Here is a 21,126-nt window from a genome sequence, read left to right on the forward strand (position 1 = left end):
GACACGAAGGCTGGTCAAAGAATGATAATTAGCAAAGAGGCACGAGTCACAACAGATACGAGCGGAGGCACGAGCAGATATTCAAAAGACTCGACGCTCGTACCTATTTAAATCCAAAAATTAAAGAGAATGAATCTGACAGCACAAGAGAGTACAGATACAGTATTTAATAAACATTAAATACTGAAAAATGTTAGAGAATTTGTATTAAATTACAATGATTACCATAGTAACGTAGCATTAAATGTCTTTAATTGTTATTATGACAAAGGCAAAACGTATATCTTAAAAATAACTATAAAAAGGAGAAGACTGATCATTTGTAAACACACAAAAGGTTACTGAAAAATACTGAATTACTTTGTTTGCTTCTATTCATCTTATTATTATCAAAGCCAATTTCTTTTATTCATTTTATATACTGATTATCAGTAACCCGAGTTCTTCTAAAATAAAGCTTTGACCGAAATTTCACTTTTTGGTTAAACAGTACATGAGCACAAGGTGAATATAACCTTTACCATTTCTCAAATAACTTGCCAACAACTCAAGGTGATAAGGCTCGACCTAATATATATGTACTTAGAAATCTCCCCATACGTAATTAAGGAGTAATTCATACTTTTATCAAGTGTATATGATTAATTTTTCTCGTATCTTAGATTTTCCATCCTTTTCCTATTTGTTTGTTACCTTTTGCTTATTGACATAGTCAACTTGATCAATTATTTCGAGTCTTAACAGAAATTGCATGAGGAGGTTTTATGTTGTAAATTATTTTCTTAGTATATATATTAAAGACGAGAATACGTTTAAGACTTTCCGTAAAAGATCATTTTTAAGAGTTGGGCCAATCATATAGGATATATAGAGGTAGGATGCCACATGTCCTAATCTCTCTTGGTTACACAGTGCATATATAGTTGCCCTATCTGGTTCAATAAAAGCTCAAATAAGATGATGTACAAATAAAGCTAATTAAGGAAAGTACAATTAGTAATTACCAAATGAAACGATCATAGACAAAGCATAGGATCTGAAGCCGTATATCCATGTTATTGCAGGGTCATTCAGATACAAGTTAACGTAATACTGAAAAACTCTTGGAGCTTACGTAAATAATCACGTTGCCATGGCATCCCTATGTGGATACATGTGTTGTTCACTTTTTTCTGTATCAACTTATTCACACCTTTATAGTTTGTAATCCACACAACCTCTGGCAGCTTTCATTTTCTTTGCTGCTATCTGTTCTTATATATATGCTCACAATTCTCTTTTCCATCATCTAAATAATTAAGAAGGGAAAAATAGGAAGACACATGACGAGAGACTATGTGGATCCGCCAGCAGCTCCGCTGTTTGATATGGCGGAGCTGAAGAAATGGTCTTTTTACAGAGCCCTCATTGCCGAATTTGTTGCCACCTTTCTTTTCCTCTACGTTAGCGTCGCTACCGTTATTGGGCACAAGAAGCAAGTTGGTCCCTGCGACGGCGTTGGACTTCTTGGTATTGCATGGGCTTTTGGTGGCATGATTTTTGTTCTTGTCTACTGTACTGCTGGGATCTCTGGTACTCAGTTTCATCATCTCCTCCTCTTCTTTTTATTTTGTTCTGTTTTCTTATTGAAATTTTTCCGTGAAGCGTATGCACTATTCTACCTACCCAAGTAGTGTCCGCCTTATTACAATTCAATTACTTATATGTGTAAGTGAGGTTATAACTTGGAGTTATAGAGGTTTAAATTGATACTTTATGTATTATTTATCGTATCGATCTATCATAAATATTGACATTATATCTTTAACATATATTATTGTTAATCTTTTTCCACAAAGTGGTGTTGAATGAACCTCTAGTAGGAGGATGCATCCAGAAGCGGATCCAGAATTTGAGGTTTATGGGTTCCTACCGTAATTTCAAATTAATATGTAATAATAACTGGTTCACAGTTAAATATTTACCAAAATTTAGTGAATTTCTTAATATAAATATAAGGTCTACGCAAGAGTTACTGGGTTCCCGGAAACCCGTAGTCTATGCACTAGGTCTGCCCCTGGATGCATCTGCCTTAATTTGAAACAACATGATAGTTCAAACTTTGTAAGTTTTGAGGTTTGAACTTTAAAGAAGGTGTCTTGTGCCTTGTGGTAAGTTCAAGTTCAATATTTTATGACTTTTCTCAAAATCTCATTGCTTTGGATGTTGCAGAATAATAGAGATAAGGATGACAAGTTTTATTTTTGCTTTTCGGGCAAAGTTAGCAAAGTCACAGATTAAAAACGTGACCTAATTTTGGAGTATTCCCGTCAGAAGGAAAGGATACGTAAGAAGGAAAGAAAAAACAATCTTTTTATTGGTCTTCCCCCACCCTCCTCTCTCTCTCTCTCGGTCCTTGAATTGAATACAAGGCACTTACCAAAGTGCCCATTCAGATAATTTGAAAATACTCATGCCTCTATATATTAAGCTGAATCGGATACTAATTACAAAGAATTATTTCAAATGAATCACCAAAAAAGACTTATATTAATATGAATCACAAATGAGTACGCTTCAACCATAAAGTAAACATGATAAAAACAAATTATAACAGCAATCTTATATTAATATCTTTTTGGGGTTAACGAATGTGTATAGGTGGGCACATAAATCCAGCAGTAACATTTGGGCTATTACTGGCAAGGAAGGTTTCATTACTGAGAGCGGTGGGGTATATGGTGGCGCAGTGCTTAGGAGCCATTTGTGGCGTTGGTTTAGTGAAAGGGTTCATGAAGCATGACTATAACACGTATGGCGGCGGTGCTAATACCGTTGCAGTTGGCTACTCAACCGGCACAGCCTTGGGTGCTGAGATCATTGGCACTTTCGTCCTTGTCTATACCGTCTTCTCCGCCACCGACCCCAAACGCAATTCACGTGATTCCCACGTCCCTGTAAGTTCCATGCGTCCTTATTTTTACAAAATATTCACTATCTTTAATTTGAGAAAGTTGTTTGATTGCTTTGCTCAATTCATATATAATTTTATCTAATACTACTAAGTCTTTACTTAAACTAGAGAAAGCGTCTTAATTACGAGATGCATATGGATAATTAGTTCAATAACATAGAGATTTGGTTGCACTGTACCCTTTGAACTTCAATGATAAAAGCTCTTTACCGATCAATCCTTAGCCTCCCGTTTTTTTTTCCGACTAAGCTTAGGCAAATGGGATTTGTCTATGCTGAGATTTGAACTCTGATCTCCAGGAATTGTACCGATCACTTTATTGTCCACTATAGGCCACACTGCTAGGTGCCTTAGTGTCACAATGGTGATTTATGTCACTCAAATTCTGTCGAAGTTTCACTACCGCGCGGCAGTCAAGCCCAGTCTTAACTTTAGCCTTTCCAAAAAACTTCGAATTATTTTACAGCATTTGGGACATAGAATAAATTTAGGCAACAATAAAAGTAAAGACACATACAAATTTACATGAATCTCTTTCCAACTCGTATTAATATGTGAATACAAGAACACAATAAGCCAACCCTATGGCCAAGAACAAAGAACACCCTAGTTCCCTGCCCCAAAATGATTTCTCACCCTTAGGAATACACTTAGACGAAATTTGGCTAACACATACGCCACAAGACTAAGTTCTGCCCATTTGGGACAGCCTTATGCACATATTTATAGTGCAGGCTGCCCAATTACACTTGGCAGCACTTTAGACAATCAGTTGGCAAGCCCTAACTGATGAGCAAACATAAGGAGCATGCTAAAAACGTGTATCACTAAGCCATACAATCAGCCTTGATCTAAAAATGTGCCTCCACTTAGCCCCATGATCAATCATGCTTGAATGGAGCAATTGTAACTGCTCAACCGCCCTGTCATATGCATTGCATGCTTGTTTTGGCCAGTTTCTGCATGCCCAAGGCTGGCATTGTGCCCAGCCTTGCCCTTTGACACTGCTCCGCCCAATGCCATGACCATAGCTTGCCGTATATTGACTTAGCCACACACGTCCATTGCCACAGCTACCCGCCTATGTCAAGTCGCCCTCAACTTGATCAAATTTTCCCACATTGATGTCATTGCTTGGCCCACATTGCCTTGCATTGTCTTGCCATGTCTTGGCCCCTACGTTAACATGGCTTTGTCTTGCCATTATTATGCCAACCCGCAAGTCCATGTGAAATGCGACTTGCCTCCTTTCAAGGTACATTTTTCAACCTCGCATAGTCCGTCATGTCGAGCTATCCGTCAAGATGTTGCCCTCTTTTTCGCGTTGTGTGCCAAGGCCATCATGAAAATCCTTGTCGCAACCCACACCTGTCGGGAAACTTTGTCAAGGAGCTAACAAACCACCCCCACCCGAAGAATTCATCGTCCTCGACGAAGCGGTCGATCATTCAGCACCACCATAGGCCCTAAATATGCCGCCTTCTGCTCATGTTCTTCCTCATTCGGCTCATCTGCACTTTTTTCTTTAGCAAACAACATTGTACGTCGTTCAAGTTTTGGATAGTCCCTCACCATGTGTGGTCCTTTACAAATAAAACAGCCATCAAACTTGTTGTTTTGTCCCTTGTTCGTCGAAGGTCCAGCACATTATTTTTCCTTTCCATTGTTATTGCCCTCAATAGCATTACCTTTGTCATTCCCATTTTTCCTCCACTCTTTATCCTTGTCCTTGTTCCCGTTATTGGACTTGAAGTAGTAGAGAAATCAGAACCATTTTGTCCCAACCAAAAATCACCCAAGCGATGTCACTAGGAAGGTCTTTCACATTCTGCCTTTGATGTTCCATCTGTGCCCACCACTGCGGCCCGTAAAGGAAATTGTGCAGCTTGTCTTCCTCAGACATGTTGCTTATATCCAGCATCAAAGAATTGAAATATTTGACATATTCTCTAACCGTTCCAGTTTGTTTCAACTTTTTCAAACGATCTCTAGCAATCCACCCCGCATTGTTAGGAAAGAATTGATCCTTCAACTTTTTTTCAGCCCTTCCCAAGAGTTAATTTTTGGCCTACCAGCACTTACATTGTCTGCCACGCGCGTCCGCTAGCCAATGCTTTGCATTATCTAACAAGTATATAGTCGTAATGGTGACCTTGTCTTCATTTCAAACATAAGCAGCCTGAAAGTACTGCTCTATATCCCACTGGAAATTTTTGAGTTTCTTGGCACTCCTTGCACCATTAAACTCTTTAGGCTCCGGAATTTTGACCTTGGTACGATCTACCCCGCACTAGACATCATCATTGCCAACAGCTCGATACAGCAACCCATTTTCTGCTTTCATATTTATGCACTCTTGGCTCAGCCCGTTCATCTCTGCCTCAAGATAGGCAAGACGAGTCACGATAATTAGAAATTGATCACTATCAACAAATTCGACGAGTGCCTCTAATGCAACAACTTTTTCCCTCAGTTTTGCGTTGCCACCAGCCATCTTTCATGAAATTCAACCAATGAATGTTGTGTCTTTGCCCCAATCCAACCACACTCTAATACCAGTTGTCATAGGAGTGATTTATGTCACTCAAATTTTGTCTGAATTTCACCATTGCGCGCCAGTCAAACCCAAACTTGACTTCAGCCTTTCCAAAACTTAGAATTATTTTACGACGTTTGGCCTTAGAATAAATTTAGGTAGAATTAAAAGTAAAGACACACACGAATTTACAAGAATCTCTTCCCAACTCGTATTAATATGTGAATACAAGAACACAATAAGTCAACCCTATGGCCAAGAACAAAGAACACCCTAGTTCTCTGCCCCAAAATGATTTCCCACCCTTAGGAATACACATAGACAAAATTTGGCTAACACATATGGTGCAAGACTAAGTTCTACCCATTTGGGACAGCCTTATTCACATATTTATAGTGTAGGCTGCCCAATTACACTAGGCAGCATTTTAGACAATCAGTTAACAATCCCCAACTGATGAGCAAACATAGGGAGCATGCTAAAAACGTGTATCACTAAGACATACAATCAGCCATGATCTAAAAACGTGCCTCCACATAGCCCCATGATCAGTCATGCTTGAATGGGGCAGTTGTAACCACTCAACCACCCTATCATGTGCATTGCATGCTTGTTTTGTCCAGCTTCTGCACACCCAAGGCTGGCATTACGCCTAGCCTTTCCCTTTGACACTGCTCCATCCAATGTCATGACCATAGCTTGTCGCATATTGACTTAGCCGCACACGCCCATTGCCACAGTTACCCGCCTATGTCAAGTCGCCCTCAACTTGATCAAATCTGCCCACATTAATTGCATTGCTTGTCCCGCATTGCCTTGCATTATCTTGCCATGTCTTGGCCCCTGCTTTGACATGGCTTTGTCTTGCCATTGTTATGCCAACTTGCACGCCCATGTGAAATGCACCTTGCCTCCGTTCAAGGTGCGTTTGTCACCCCCCGTATAGTCCATCATGTTGAGCTGCCCGTCATGATGTTGCCCCATTTTTCAAGTTGTGTGCCTAGGTTATCATGAAAATCCTTATCACAACCCACACCTGCCGAGGAACTAAGTCAAGGGGCTAACACTTAGCCTCCTGGTTACTAAGGTCTCAAATTTTAATCTATTAGTGTGCTCTTGAGGGTGCCAATGTTTGTAAACTAGTGTTATAGATATCAACAAAAACACCATACTTGATGTTTTATACTTTAATACCACACAATATGGGGGTGATTTTTGTGGTGTCCAATTTTTTGCGTGCACAGATTATAGAAAGACCTGGTTCTTCTATGTGTTCCTTATACTACTGTTGCGGAATAATAAATGCGAAAAGTAAAGAACACAAGTATTTTTTTATGTGGAAAATACCTTGCTCAAAAGGTGAAAACCATGACCTACTACTGAGTAGGATTTTTCCCAACACATTAGAAAATCACTGAGCCAAAACAACATTTGCAAAACTCTTTGTAAGACTAAGGATTACCTCTAATCCCTTTGTGGAAACCAGCCTCTAGCTGTTACGATAAATTTAGGTTAACTCTAACTTGAATACAACACTCAGAGTACCTAGTACAATTGCTTCTAGATAAAGCTAAAAAGTACAATTTGAAACACCTATTAAAATGAAACTAGAATAAAAGATACACACTTGGAACTGGTTCTTCTATCTGGTTCATGTAGCTTCAGGTTCACATACTTGAATCATCGAAGAATTGCTTGCAAAATGCCTTGCTATTTTGTTGTTAACTCATGCGTAACTTCAGCGTTTATACGTACCTGTAAAATAATAACATCCCAAAATATATAGAGTTAGTAGAATAGAAAATAACAAGAGTTCCAATGCTATACTCTTCCTTGGTGGAAGAGTTCTACTTATCTTCAACTTCTAACTCCTCCCTTATCTAGGATAGAATTCTCTTAGTAAGGAGTCCTTCTCGTTATCAAATTATGCAACATTTTCATTTAGGAGATATCAAATATAACCACTTAATCTTATCTCCTTCGCGTGCATACCTTGTGCCCGAATTCTGCCCGTGTCTGTGTACACTGTGTATGGACCTGGTTAATGCTTGAGTTTCTTTACCAATCATTAAAACGAACTTCACTTGGGCCAATAAATTTTCCCTTTTTGATGATGACAAACTCTGTACTTTTCATAAGCATAAGCCATGTTTCAACTCAGCTCAACATCAATACAATGTTAGAACATTTTCCATTTTAAAGTTACTAATCATCAAGGACCCGGTTCATTAGGTTATAAACATCACAGTCCAAAGTAAAAAGCATAACCTATCTTCCCCTTTTTTGCATCATCGAAAAGATGAATAATTATGTTAGATAACCAAATTTTAATAGATATTACTCATAGCCACTAAGGCTATTTCAAATGCAATCATGGAGTCAGGTATCATATATCAATCTAATGATATTAGCTATCTAAGAAGCATCAACAAATAGTTAGAGCACAAAAATAGTTAACGTTGATACTAGTCATCCACAAAGTATAAAGAAAAATAAAGATACTGGATCATGACCAAAAAGAACAAAAAGAAATCTCATCCAAGTCACTGGTTTGTCTAACTAGGCTAGAAAGGTTTTAAGGCTAGTAAGGACCAGGTTCTTGGTTTGTGGCCTGAAGCAGCTTCAGCATATCATGAAGAATGCCATAATTCTTCTCTTTCTCCTTTGCAAGCTCAGCCGTGAGAGCATCCCTCTCAGTTTCTACTTCAGCTAGCCTCTTTTTCAGCCTCTTAATCTCCGCATTCTTAGCCTCACTCTTCTGCACCAAAGCTCGCACTTTGCTATTTACAGTTTTCTTCTTGGATGAACCAGGTTCTTTAAGAGTAGTGTGGACTTCATAGTCATATGCAATCAAAGTGTTTTTCCCAAAGTGATCCTTACTAGTACTAACTTCCCATTTCTTGAGAGGTACATTGAAGTGAGCAAGTACAACTATAAGAATGAAACCATAGGGTATAGCATGAGTTTTGGTGCTAGTTAGAACCCTATCAAGAAGCTGGATGATAAACCCAGTCTAATTGATTTGCCTCCTACTGTCCAAACATTCTATAAGGACCAGGTCCATGAATATAGCAATGCGCCTTCTTTCCTGCATGGGCAGCACAACCTTGTTAACAAATTTAAACAACACTCTATAGGGTGGCTTCATCTCACTTTTGTATATAGCCTTAGGCTCAAGCTTTTCCTCATTGTCACCAAACTTCCTTGTATTGGCAAGTAAGATAGGGAGGTTTTCTAGGCTTGGCCATTTTAACTTTTTGTAGTCATTGTACCATTCAGCAAGTACTCACAAAAAATTTCCCAACTCCTTGTCATCAAAGCCCACAGTCACCCCATCTACCACATTGGTGACTCTGCCATTTTTATCTCATAATTTACCATGAACTCCACAATCTCATTTCTGGCAAGCTTTCCATCCATCTGAAGGACCATGTCCTTCTAACCCTACAGTTGTAGTTTTTCCAGCAGCATCAGCATTCCTTCCTCCTCCAAGTCCTTGAGGAATCTACCTTTCAAGATGGTTCTTTTCCCAAACTTAACCATCTTGTCCTTCTTCGCATCAGTTTCTTCTTCTTCTTCGCTCTCTTCTTCCTCCACTACTTTCACTTTTCTGGACTTCATGGCAGACCTGGTTCTTTTTGCCAAGGTAGAAGGTTCTGCTGATTTTGTTTTCAAACGAGACTTCTTTTTAAAAGTCTTGATTTTCTTTGCTTTTGGATTCACAACCTCCACCTCTTTTGCCTCCTCTTCATCATGAAGGACTAGGTCAATCTCCTCAATTTCAGTCAACAGGCTTAACCACCTTCTTCTTTCCTTTTGCAACAATTTTTCTTTTACTTTCTTTCAATACTTTCTCAAGTTCAGTCTCACTCTATTTCTTCTGACTCCTTGTAACTCTTCCTCTTGTGGGAGGAGTCTCTACAAGGATAGAAGAGACAAACTTTCTCGTCTTGTTTGCTCTAGGAGTTCCAGGAATTTTAACTCTTGAAGTCTTCTTCCGTTTTGAATTGTAGCTGTCAGACACTCGTTTCAGTAGATCTTCGAGGGGTTCCTGTACTGGTCAAACAGGTTCTTGAACATTCTTCCCCAACCTAACCAACCCCTCAGCAGCTTCTCCAGATCCACTACCTCCTTTACCTCTCAAATTTTCTTCTCCAGTAGATTCCTCACTCCACATTACCATAGCTCATATTTCTTAAGTCAAACTCATAGGAGTATGTGAAGATTCAACCACTCCTTGTTTTCCCGTTCCCCTCAGATCGCCTTTAACACCCTCACTCTCTTTTTCTTTTCTCCTTTCATTTTTTACCATCAGTTTCAACCCCAACAATATTTCCCACCAGAACAAACCTGTTTTCCAAATTTCCAGCAAACTCCGAGATTATTTTATATGTAATTTTAGGTCCATATGTTACATGTTCTGTTTCAAAAGAAACAGTTTCTTCCCCCTCAGTAGCAGAATTAGATGATTCTTCAGATTTTTGGGGTTCTTATGGGATTTCTTTCAATTGTTCATCTAACTTCTTATATAATTCACTCCCTACCATAGTCTTACGAGCAAGTATCGTGAATCTTCTTTTCTTAGAGAGAGGTGTGGTTGAAGGTGTGGGTGTGGATTCTTTGGGTGGTGATGAGGGATTTTTAGATATGTTAGCCATTGATGGTTAGAGGATGAGAGAAGATGAGTATGTGCATGTTTAGAAGATGAGAGAAGATAGAGAGAATTGTTTGGTGGCTGGAAATTTAGAAGTGAAGAAATAGCTATGGCCTAATCAATATAAAGAGGGAGAATTTAATTGGGTAACGGCAACATTTTAAGAAGCTCAGAAGTCTAATCAGACTGGGAGTCAGTTTGAAAAGTCATTAAGGACTCCCCCTAGAATCTAGGCACTTATTGCATTTTAGAACTCTCTTTGGATGAAACTGGTTCATTTCGTAATGGATAAGCTCAAGGAGGTTAGCATTAAATGGAACTCTACTTTCGATCATAATCCACATATAATTAATTCCAAATATGCAGAGTAGAGAGTACATACCATATAATCTTGATGAACTAGGTTCTTCACTGAGAAATCTCTTGTGTAAATCTAAAGTTTTCAAGAAAATAAAGATAATATCATTAGAGATTAATGAGACATTTTAGTACATGGCACAAGAGTATACTAGAGAAAGTATAAGACTGAGCAAAATCAAATCTAATTATGTACAAAGTTCACAAATTTTCTAACCAAATTTTTTAGTTAGAACTGATGCCTTTTAGGTGATCTTAATCATCCCAAATTCTAAGTTGTTCCTTTCAAAGTGATCTCTGCTTAGAGCTTTTGTGAAGATGTCAGCTATTTTCTTGTTAGTAGCACAAAATTCCACAGTGATCAAACCATTTTCATAGTTGTCCCTCAAAAAGTGGTGCCTAACATCTATGTGCTTAGTTCTTTTATGATGAACCGGGTTATTGGTCATACTAATTGCACTGCTATTATCACAAAAGATGGGGATACAATCTACATCAATTCCAAAGTCCATTAATTGATATTTGATCGACAACAATTAAGCAAAACAAGAGGCAGCAGCAACATACTCAGGTTCAGCAGTAGATAAAGCCACAGAATTTTGCTTTTTGGTGGACCAAGACACAATACGTGAGCCAAGAAATTGTGCCAAATCAGAGGTGCTTTTTCTATCCACAAGAAAACCTACATAATCAGCATCAGCATATCCCACTAAGTTGAAATTACTACCTTTTGGATACCATAGACAAAGGTTAGTGGTGCCTTTTAGGTATCTCAGGATCCTCTTGACAGCAGTCAAGTGAGACTCCTTTGGATTTGCTTGAAATCTAGCACAAAGGCCTACACTGAAAACAAAATCAGGTCTGCTAACATTCAGATATAACAAGGAGTCGATCATTCCCCTATACAACTTCTGATCAACAGATGAACCAGGTTTATCTATATCCAATTTTGTGGTTGTTGCTATAGGTATGTCAATTTCTTTGGAATCTTTCATTTTAAACCTTTTAAGAAACTCTTTCACGTATTTCTGATGATGGATCATAGTTCCATTTGAATTTTTTTTAATTTGTAAGCCTAAAAAGAAATTAAGCTCACTCATCATACTCATTTCAAATTTACTCCCCATTAGTTTAGCAAATTCTTTACTTAACTTATCAGTAGTTGCTCCAAAGATTATATCATCAACATATATCTGAACTACCAAGAAATCATTACCTTTTTTTCAAGAATAAAGTATTGTCAATTTTACCTCTCCTGTAGCCATGCTCAAGCAGGAATTTTGATAATCTTTCCCACCATGCTCTTGGAGCTTGTTTGAGCCCATAAAGTGCCTTGTCAAGCTTGTACACATGATTAGGACATTCCTTGCCTTCAAAGCTCGGAGGTTGCTTGACAAATACTTCCTCCTTTAGATAGCCATTAAGGAAGGCACTCTTGACATTCATCTAATGAAGAGTGAGTTGCATGTAAGCAGCAAAGGCTATAAGAAGTCTAATTGCTTCCAATCTTGCAATTGAAGCAAAAATCTCATCATAGTTGATGCTCTCCTCTTGACTGTATCATTGAACCACCAATCTTGTCTTGTTTCTTAAAATTGTTCCAGCTTCAACAAGTTTGTTTCTGAAGACCCATTTTGTGTCAATTATTGATCTGTCATTGGGTCTTGGTGCTAGATGCCAACTTGACTTCCTTAAAATTGGTTGAGTTCATCTTGTATTGCATTCACCCAATTTGCATCCTACAAAGCCTCAGCAATATTTTTAGGTTCCAAGACCTGGCTTAACCTGTCCTCAGACAGACAGCCCTCACCAGGCTGTTAGAATTGCTAAATGCTTCACCACAAAGCAAGCATTCCTGAATACGACAGATGTGGAAGTGGCTAAAGAAGTCGGAGGACGAAAGTTGTTGGACAACTGTTCCAATTATATTCAGTATCATACATGTAAAAATTATAGTAGGGATCTTCGCCCCTAAATACATTATTCAAATAACTTGAGTTTCAATAACTATAAAAAGAACTTTCTAGTTCACAGATAAAAAACATCAAAAGCACAAAGATTCTTCAAGGAAGATCAGGTTTTGATTTCAAAGGTTGGATCAATAATTATGTTCTCAATGGGATGAGAACTTTGATACTTGTAAGGTTTCACAACCAGCTGGTATCCCCTAGATGTTCCTTCAATGTTTTGTTGCTGAGAAACAGGTCCATGGATAAGTTCCCTCGATGTTTGAGGATCAGTTCCTCTTTGTTCAGTTCCCCCTGTCAAGTTGCCCTAGGTGGAAGGACCTGTTCCATCACATGTTCCTTCCTCTGGTGCAACTTCAGTCTGGGCTGTGGTTTCATTTGAGTTTCTTACCAGCCCAATTGCTTCATCATCATGTTCCTGCCTCTTAGAAAGAATGTTAGTTTCGTTAAAAATCACATGTACACTTTCTTCCACCCACATAGTTCTTTTGTTATATATCTTATAAGCTTTACTATGTTAAGAATATCCCAAGAATACTCCATCATCACTTCTAGGACCAAACCTACCTAGGGAATCTTTACCATTATTAAGCACAAAGCGCTTGCATCCTAATACCTTAATATGGGATATATATTTGGCTTTCTCCCTTTAAGTAACTCATAAGGAGTCTTTTCAACAAGAGGTCTAGTCATGCACCTATTTATGATGTAGCATGCAGTATTTACACCTTCTGCCCAGAAGCTATGGGGCAGTTTACTAGAAGGAAGCATAGTCCTAGCCATTTCTTCTAATGTCCTATTCTTTCTTTCAACTACTCCATTTTGTTGTGGAGTCCTAGGAACAAAAAATTATGATTTATGTCATGCTCATCACAAAATAAAGATAACTTAGCATTCTCAAATTCAGTACCATAATTCCTTCTGGGTTTTCTAACAAAAAAAGTGAACATGTCAAATGCTTCATTTTTAGATGTTAAAAATAGTATCCAAGTAACCCTAGAGTAATCATCAACAAGCACCATAACATGTCTCTTACCACCTCTGCTCAATGTTCTCATTGGCCCAGTAAGATCCATATGGACCAGTTCCATCGTCCTGGTGATGCTTACCATTTTCTTGTTTTGAAAGATGATCTTACATATCCTTCTTGCACAGTCCTCACAAATTTTATCTTCCTTGAACTTGATGTAAGACAGTCCTATCACCAAGTCCTTGGTGACTAGTTTGTTGAGTTGGCTTAGACTGGCATGTCTAAGTCTTTTGTGCCAAAAGATGGGATCATTATCCAACACGCTTAAGCAAGTGAGTTCATTATCTGAAAGTGTGGACAGATCCACAACAATATGTTGTTCTTTCTTTTTCCCTGCAAAACTATATTGTCAGTTGTAAGATTAATCACAAAGCATTTTGTAGAGGTGAATGCTATCATGTTACTTCTATCACACAATTTTGATACACTTATTAGACTGTACCTCAGTCCATTTATCAAGTAGACATTCTCAATAGAGTGAGAATCAGTCTTACCTACCTTTCCAACCCCAATGATCTTACCTTTCTTCCAATTTCTAAAGAAGACATTACCTCCTTTAAGGTCCTCAAATGAAAGAAATTGGTTCTTGCTTCCTGTCATATGCTTTCAGTAGCTACTATCCATGTACCATATTTAGCTACTCCCCTTCACTTGAACCTGCAAAAGGAATTTTGGGGTTAGTCTTAGGAATCCAAACTAGTTTGGGTCCCTTTCTATATGCAAAAGGATGAATCAAATTCTTTTTGGCCCAACTTAGTAGCATATTCTTCCCTTGAACAAATTCTTTGTTCTTTTGACTTGTCTTTTCTTTTGCAGTACATTCACTTTTATAGTGACCAATTTTACCACAGTGTGTGCAAATTTTGTTCTCAACAAGTGTGAGGTACTTGCTTTTGGGATCCCACTTAGGTGCAGGGTTCCCAAAGTCAAGCTCTCTTCTGTTGCTACTATGGTATTCTTATAGCCATGAAAGTGCATCGGAGGACCTGTTCCATTTACAAGTTTTGTCTAGTTTATGTTTGACCTTGCTTAGATTCGCCTTTAGGATTCTTACCTGCTTATCTCTTTTATACTACTCATCTTTTATTTTTCTTACATGTTTTCTAGAGTGAGTTGTGTGTGATCAGCTGTCTTTTTACCTGTTCCTAATTTCAGTTTTAGATTTCCAGATCTAAGTTCTAGGACAGTTGTGTCAAGTTCATGAACCTGGTTCTTTAACACAGTATTTTCACTTACATTTTCACTAGTCCTAAGTTTTAGGTTTATGCACTTAGCTTTTAAAACCACACATTCTTTTGACAGTAGTTCCTTTTCATTATTTACATCCTCATATTCATCAATTAGCTCTAGTAGCAACTCAGATAACCTTTCTTTAGACAAAAATTTAATCTTGACTTTGAGATGAAAGACATTTACCTTAGTTTTTTCATCAAATTCTTCAATAACCATAAGTACTCGTTCATCATCATTATCATCTGAGCTTTCTCCTCAAGCAGCGACCATAGCCTTGGTTGATCCTTTGTTGTTTCTTTGCTTGGGTTGAACCTGTTCCTTCTTGCTATTACTTCGTTTAGATCTTTCCTTGTTCTATTCAATTTCCCACAAAGGAGAGTTCTTGATGTGGTGATAAGTCTTTCCACACTTGTAGAAGCCATCATTTATTTGCTTCTCATGAGCTTTTGATTTGCTGTAGCTTCCACTTCTTGAACAACCCTTTCCTCTCCTCAGGTACTTCTTGAAGTCTTTGGTGATCATAGCCATTTCAACATCTTCCAGATCAGAACCTTCAGTGATTCTGAGTGCCAAGCTCCTTTCTTTCTTAGTACATCAATCTTCATAGTTTTTCTCCTAAGCTCATATATAGTAAGATTTCCAATCAATTCATCCAATGGGAGAGTAGCAATATTCTTTAATTCCTGGATGGCAGTGATTTTGCTCTCCAAGTGATAGGCAAAACCCTAGTCAGTATCTTCTCAACTCTTTCTTCTTCAGAAACAATTCTTCCAAGAGATTTTAGCTCATTTGTCAATGTTGTGAACCTTGTGTATATTTTTTGAATGGTTTCTCCTTCCTTCATAGCAAAGTTCTCATACTGAGAGTACAGTAGAGTTCCTCTGGATCTCTTCACCTAAGGTGTTCCTTCATGAGCCACTTGCAGTGTATCCCAAATTTGCTAAGCAATGGCACAGCCTTGGATTCTGTTGTACTTATCTGGACCAAGTCCATAAACAAGTCATTTCTTAGATTTAGCATTCTTCTCCCACTTCTTCATGTCCTCGGAGGTGCAATCCCTCTTGTGTTTAGCACATCTACTCCTTCAACATTTTTCTTCAAGGTTGTCAGTGGACCATCGGTGACAATATCTTATAGTTCATAGTCCACTCCTATAATGTGATCTCTCATCCTGTTTTCCCACCAAGAGTAGTACTGGCCATTAAAGAGTGGTGGCCTAGCAGTGGATTGCCCTTCCCAGTTTCCAAGTGGTGCACTCATGTTGATCATCTCCTAAGGTGTAAGCCTTTTCAAGGATAACCTGCTCTGATACCAATTGATATTTTTATACTTCAATATCGCACAAGAGGAGGGTGATTTGTGTGTTGTCCAATGTTTTGCATGCATAGATTATAGAATGATTTAGTTCTTCTATGTGTTCCTTATACTACTGTTGCGGAAAAATAAATGCAAAAATTAAAGAACACAAGTATTTTTTACGTGGAAAACACCTAGCTCAAAAGGTGAAAAAAATGACCTACTACTCAGTAGGATTTTTCCCAATACTTCACTAAATCACTAAGCCAAAACAACATTTACAAAACTCTTTGTAAACCTAAGGATTACCTCTAATCCCTTTGTGGCAATCAGCCTCTAGTTGTTACGACAACTTCATGTTAACTCTAACTTGAATACAACACTCAAAGAACCTAATACAATTGCTTCTAGATAAAGCTGAAATGTACAATTTGAAACACCTACTACAATGAAATTAGAATAAAAGACAGACACTCGGAACTGGTTCTTCTATCTGGTTCATGTAGCTTCAGGTTCGCACACTTGAATCACACAAGAATTGTGTCTTGCTATTTTTCTCAACTCACATTTAACTTCAGTGTTTGTGCGTACCTGTAAAATGAGATCATCCTCAAATATATAGAGTTAGTAGAATAAGAAATTACTAAATGCTATACTCTTCCTTGGTGGAAGCGTTCTAGTTATCTTCAACTTCTAACTCCTCCCTTATCTAGAATAGAGTTCTCTCGAGTAAGGAGTCTTTCTCCTTATCAATTATGCAATCTTTTCGTTCAGAAGGTATCAGATATAATCACTTAAGCTTATCTCCTTCACGTGCATATCTTGTGCCCGAATTCTGCCTTTGTCTTTGTATACTGTGTATGAACCTGGTTCATGCTTGAGTTCCTTTATCAATCATCAAAACAAACTTCACTTGGAACAACAATATTTTTTGACAACAAAAAAAGAATATTTAAAGTCTCTGTCGGAGATAAACTCCACCTAAACAAAAGATTATAGTCTCTGTGGACTGCAGCGAGTAACAAATGCATGTCTAAATCATAAATTAAAGATCAAGAGTTTAGTGTTATATGATTTTGCTATTCGTTACCTTCTTTCTCCACAGGTATTAGCACCACTGCCAATTGGTTTCGCGGTGTTTATGGTTCATTTGGCCACCATTCCCATCACTGGAACTGGGATCAATCCTGCTAGGAGTTTTGGAGCTGCTGTCATTTACAACGATACCACAGCTTGGAATGACCATGTAAGTGTTTATACTATACTTACGATAGTTCTAATTTAAAAGGTCTTTTAAAGTTCAATAGAGCTAATTAGGCATCATTTGTTTGCATTTAATGGAGGTCTGAATCTTAATTATTCAGATCTCAGATATTAAGCGCGTTTATTTTAAAGTCTGAATCTTAATTATTCAGATCTTAATCATTAAGTGTGTTTGTTTTTTTACTTCACAACTACTTAATGGGTCTGAATAGGTCTGTATGATTAAGATCTATAACAGAAACTTAATTTCATTAAGATGTTATCATTCATATTCATTATTAACTACTGACACCGCCTACCATTATCAACTATCACAATGCCACCACCACCACCATCATCCTCAATCATAGCCGTCACCATTATCGACTATTACTACCCACCACTCCCACCACCGACATTCTCAACCACAATCAATACTCATCCACCTCAACTACCATAATTAACTACCTCATCACCATCAACAACCATAACCGGCAATATCCATTATTATAACCTACTACCACCCACCACCATCTTCCTCAATTACAACTATCACGATCACCCGTCATTATTATCTATCATCACTCACCACCACCATCCTCAATCATAATTGCCACCACTATCAATCACCACTAGTTACTATCCTGAACCACCACCATCAACCAAAACTACCACTGCCTCTAATCGGCATTCACCCGTTAGCCATCACCACCAACAGTAATATTAGATTAATTAGTATTTCATTTAAATTTTATGTTTTTATATTTTCAAATAAAGATAAATTTTTTATATTTAGATGTTAAAAATCAAACAGCCTTAATCATTCAGTGTTCAGATTTTAATACACAATTTAATATTCAGATGTGTATTCAAATTTAGATGGTTTTATCTTTATACACATCTTAATATTCAGATGTGTATTCAGATTCAGACGTCTTAATCTTAAAAAAAAAAAAAAAAAAAAACAAATGAGGCATCTTATAATATTTTCCTTATCTGTTTTCATAGTGGATCTTCTGGGTTGGACCCTCTCTGGGAGCATTGGCTGCTGCTCTCTATTACCAGCAAGTTCTGCGAGCTCAAGCTGCCAAAACTTTGAGCTCCTTTCACAGCAACCCCAGCATTTGAACAGCTAGTCTCTCATCATTAATAATATAATGTTGTATCTACCCATCATTAGGGTAGCACTTAATTCACAAGTGTTAATCATCTTAATTAAGAAGTAATAATCATCTTTGTTGGGCCTCGATTTACTTCTGCTTTCTGATCTCAATTTCTGTGGCTTATAAAAGTTCAAGCATTATTTGGTTGTATTAGTGCTAAAGAGCGAAGTTCTTGTTGTGATCAGCAATCAAGCACCAACATTAGAAATCCAATTTTATCTGTTTAGACAGCAAATAATAAAAATTCAGAAACAACAGAGCTTAGTAATTTATAATTTAAAGGTACAGCTCTTTTCGATTAATTGACGGTAGACAAGATAATAATGTTGTCAATACATAAACGAATTATAGGGTTACTGATTATTGAACTTCCAGTGGGCAGTACCTTGATTTGAACTAGCAAAAGATGGTCCAATTTGTTCGGGTGGACTCACTGAGATGGTCCAACATTGAGTTGGCCTTTTTTGTAAGATTTATTGTTTCATTGAAAAGGCTTGTTTTTACTCACAACGTAACGTACACATTTAAGAATATTCCTCTCCGCTAACAGCCGTCCAATGTGCTGGAAAAAAGATCTAACAAATTTATTGTCATGATTTATGAACAATTTATATTAAGTTATGATACAATTTGTATTACAGTTTCGTGACTCGTGACAAGACAAATTTTATTTCGTAATATTTGAGTTATTTTAAAGAATAATTTTCAGGTACCATAACATATTATTTCACTCGATCTTTTTCTCAAGAGGTACCATGAATGAAATGACACACTAACTTCTGATGGTCCATTGCCAGGATGTATAAACAAATTGTACAAAAGTCTTAGCATAATTTGTATAGAATTTCTAATGATTCACTAGGACTCGTGACAAGGTCCATTCATTAGAACTTCTAGTGATTAGTCCGGATTCAGGACAAATTTGTTCCCAAATTATGATATTTTTATACCAAACTCATGAAGATCCATTGTGACTCGTGCATACAAGACAAACTTTCTCATCCATCAGAACTTCAATAATTTTTATACCAAATTATTTAAATTAATTTGGGTTATGGGTCAAATCACATTTAAGGGAGAAATGGATCTAAAGTGGGTATGGTTCATTTAAGTTGACGTGGCATTTATTTTTGGATTTTTCTCATAAATTTTATTACATCTTATATTTATGGTAAATGTTTGAGTCAAAATAACTTTTAAGTGACAATGACAAAGTTTAGTTACTTTTAAGTGATAAAAAATAGTTGACTGACTTTAGTAAAATTGTAAGGTAGTTGAAGACCTTCCGTGAAATTAACCCGCAAATTATTAGAAGTTCTGATGAATGAGAAGTTTGTCTTGCATGCACGACTCGCGATGGATCTTCATGACTTTAGTATAAAAATGTAATAATCCTGTGACCATGTTTTAATGCGCAACCTTTTTTTTTTTTTTTTTTGCTAACTTATGTAAACGGAATCAAAAAATTAAATAATGATAGGAAAATATCCTATATGAGGATATCACTCCCTTTCAACATACAATGCTTTGGGGCCACGGTACAATAATTTCCTTTGTCAAGCTGGCTGAAAGAGGTCTTGTCTTCAAGCCTATTTTTTGCTATAGTAAGCCATCTTTTTATAGTAAAACTTTTGGTGTCTACAAGATTTGTAAGTTGGAGTTCATTCGAAGTAAAATTCGAACAATGAATCAGCCTTTGTTTTTGTTTTTTGAAAAAAAAGAAAAACTGATACAGGAAAAAAATAATATTGGACTTTGCAAAGAATTAAAGTATAACAACTTTCTCAATTGTGTGTGTATATATATATACATACACACACAATTTTCTCAATTGCTGCAAACTTGCAGACCCAAAGTCTATATTTTTCCCAAAAAAATTATAGTAATAATACACACTATCTTGAAGATTTTATGTCTTCTGAAATATTGCTTCTTCTTTTTTGTAACAAATAAGTAACTGTTATAAGATTGAACAATATGTGTTTTACTTTTAGGTGAAGAGTATGTTGGAAGTGCGCAACTTACGTTATTATAACCTTCTCCTGTAAATCAAAATCTTGTTTGAATATTGAATATATACAAGCTCTTGTATTAAAAGTGTACTCAACCAACATAAGACATTCTTCATGATTGAGGTGATAGCAATTTTACTTTTATTTTACTTTTTGCAAGTATGCAAAAACAAGCATGATAAAGACATTTTAATAAAGTTACGCTCAGGATAACACCTCAAATTTTACAAAGCTAGTTATCGGTATTAGTTTTAGGGGGTGAAACTTTTAAATGAGTCTTATGAAAAGAACCAGATAACTATTATTTGGAGTAGAAGGAGATCAGTACATATTCTATCAGACACATCCTATGCAAAGTAATTCAAATAGTTGTGCACCCTTACGTGTTCTTCTGAGAAATTAATTAAAAATTAACCGAACGATCGATAGAGAAATCGAGATAATTATAAGAACGATTTAAAAATTTTGATTTTAATTATACACAATAAAGTAACAATAGATAAAATACGAATTTCTTAAAATAGTCAGTTGTACCGAATTATTGACACCCCTAACAATCGCTAATGAATATATGAGGGATGCCAACTGAAAAGTCTTTATCGCAGCGACAGATAAATTTTGGAGAAAAGAATCGGACTGGTTCGCGGAGGGGGGGGGGAGGGGCGGTTGTGGAGTTGGTCCAC

The 21,126-nt window shown here is 37.0% G+C and overlaps 1 protein-coding gene across 1 annotated transcript; it reads left to right on the plus strand.

Annotated features, from left to right (window-relative positions):
• The first annotated feature begins 1,239 nt into the window (after window positions 1–1,239).
• On the plus strand, window positions 1,240–18,521 carry LOC107799083 (aquaporin PIP2-7-like). The gene is made up of 4 exons (XM_016622155.2): window positions 1,240–1,572; window positions 2,641–2,936; window positions 17,132–17,272; window positions 18,277–18,521. The coding sequence occupies exons 1-4, from the start codon at window positions 1,323–1,325 to the stop codon at window positions 18,394–18,396; spliced, it is 807 nt and encodes a 268-aa protein (XP_016477641.1). The 5' UTR covers window positions 1,240–1,322; the 3' UTR covers window positions 18,397–18,521.
• Window positions 18,522–21,126: the final 2,605 nt, after the last annotated feature.

The sequence above is a fragment of the Nicotiana tabacum genome, chromosome 3 (assembly GCF_000715075.1).
Source record: "Nicotiana tabacum cultivar K326 chromosome 3, ASM71507v2, whole genome shotgun sequence".
In the NCBI taxonomy this organism is placed as follows: Eukaryota; Viridiplantae; Streptophyta; class Magnoliopsida; order Solanales; family Solanaceae; genus Nicotiana; species Nicotiana tabacum.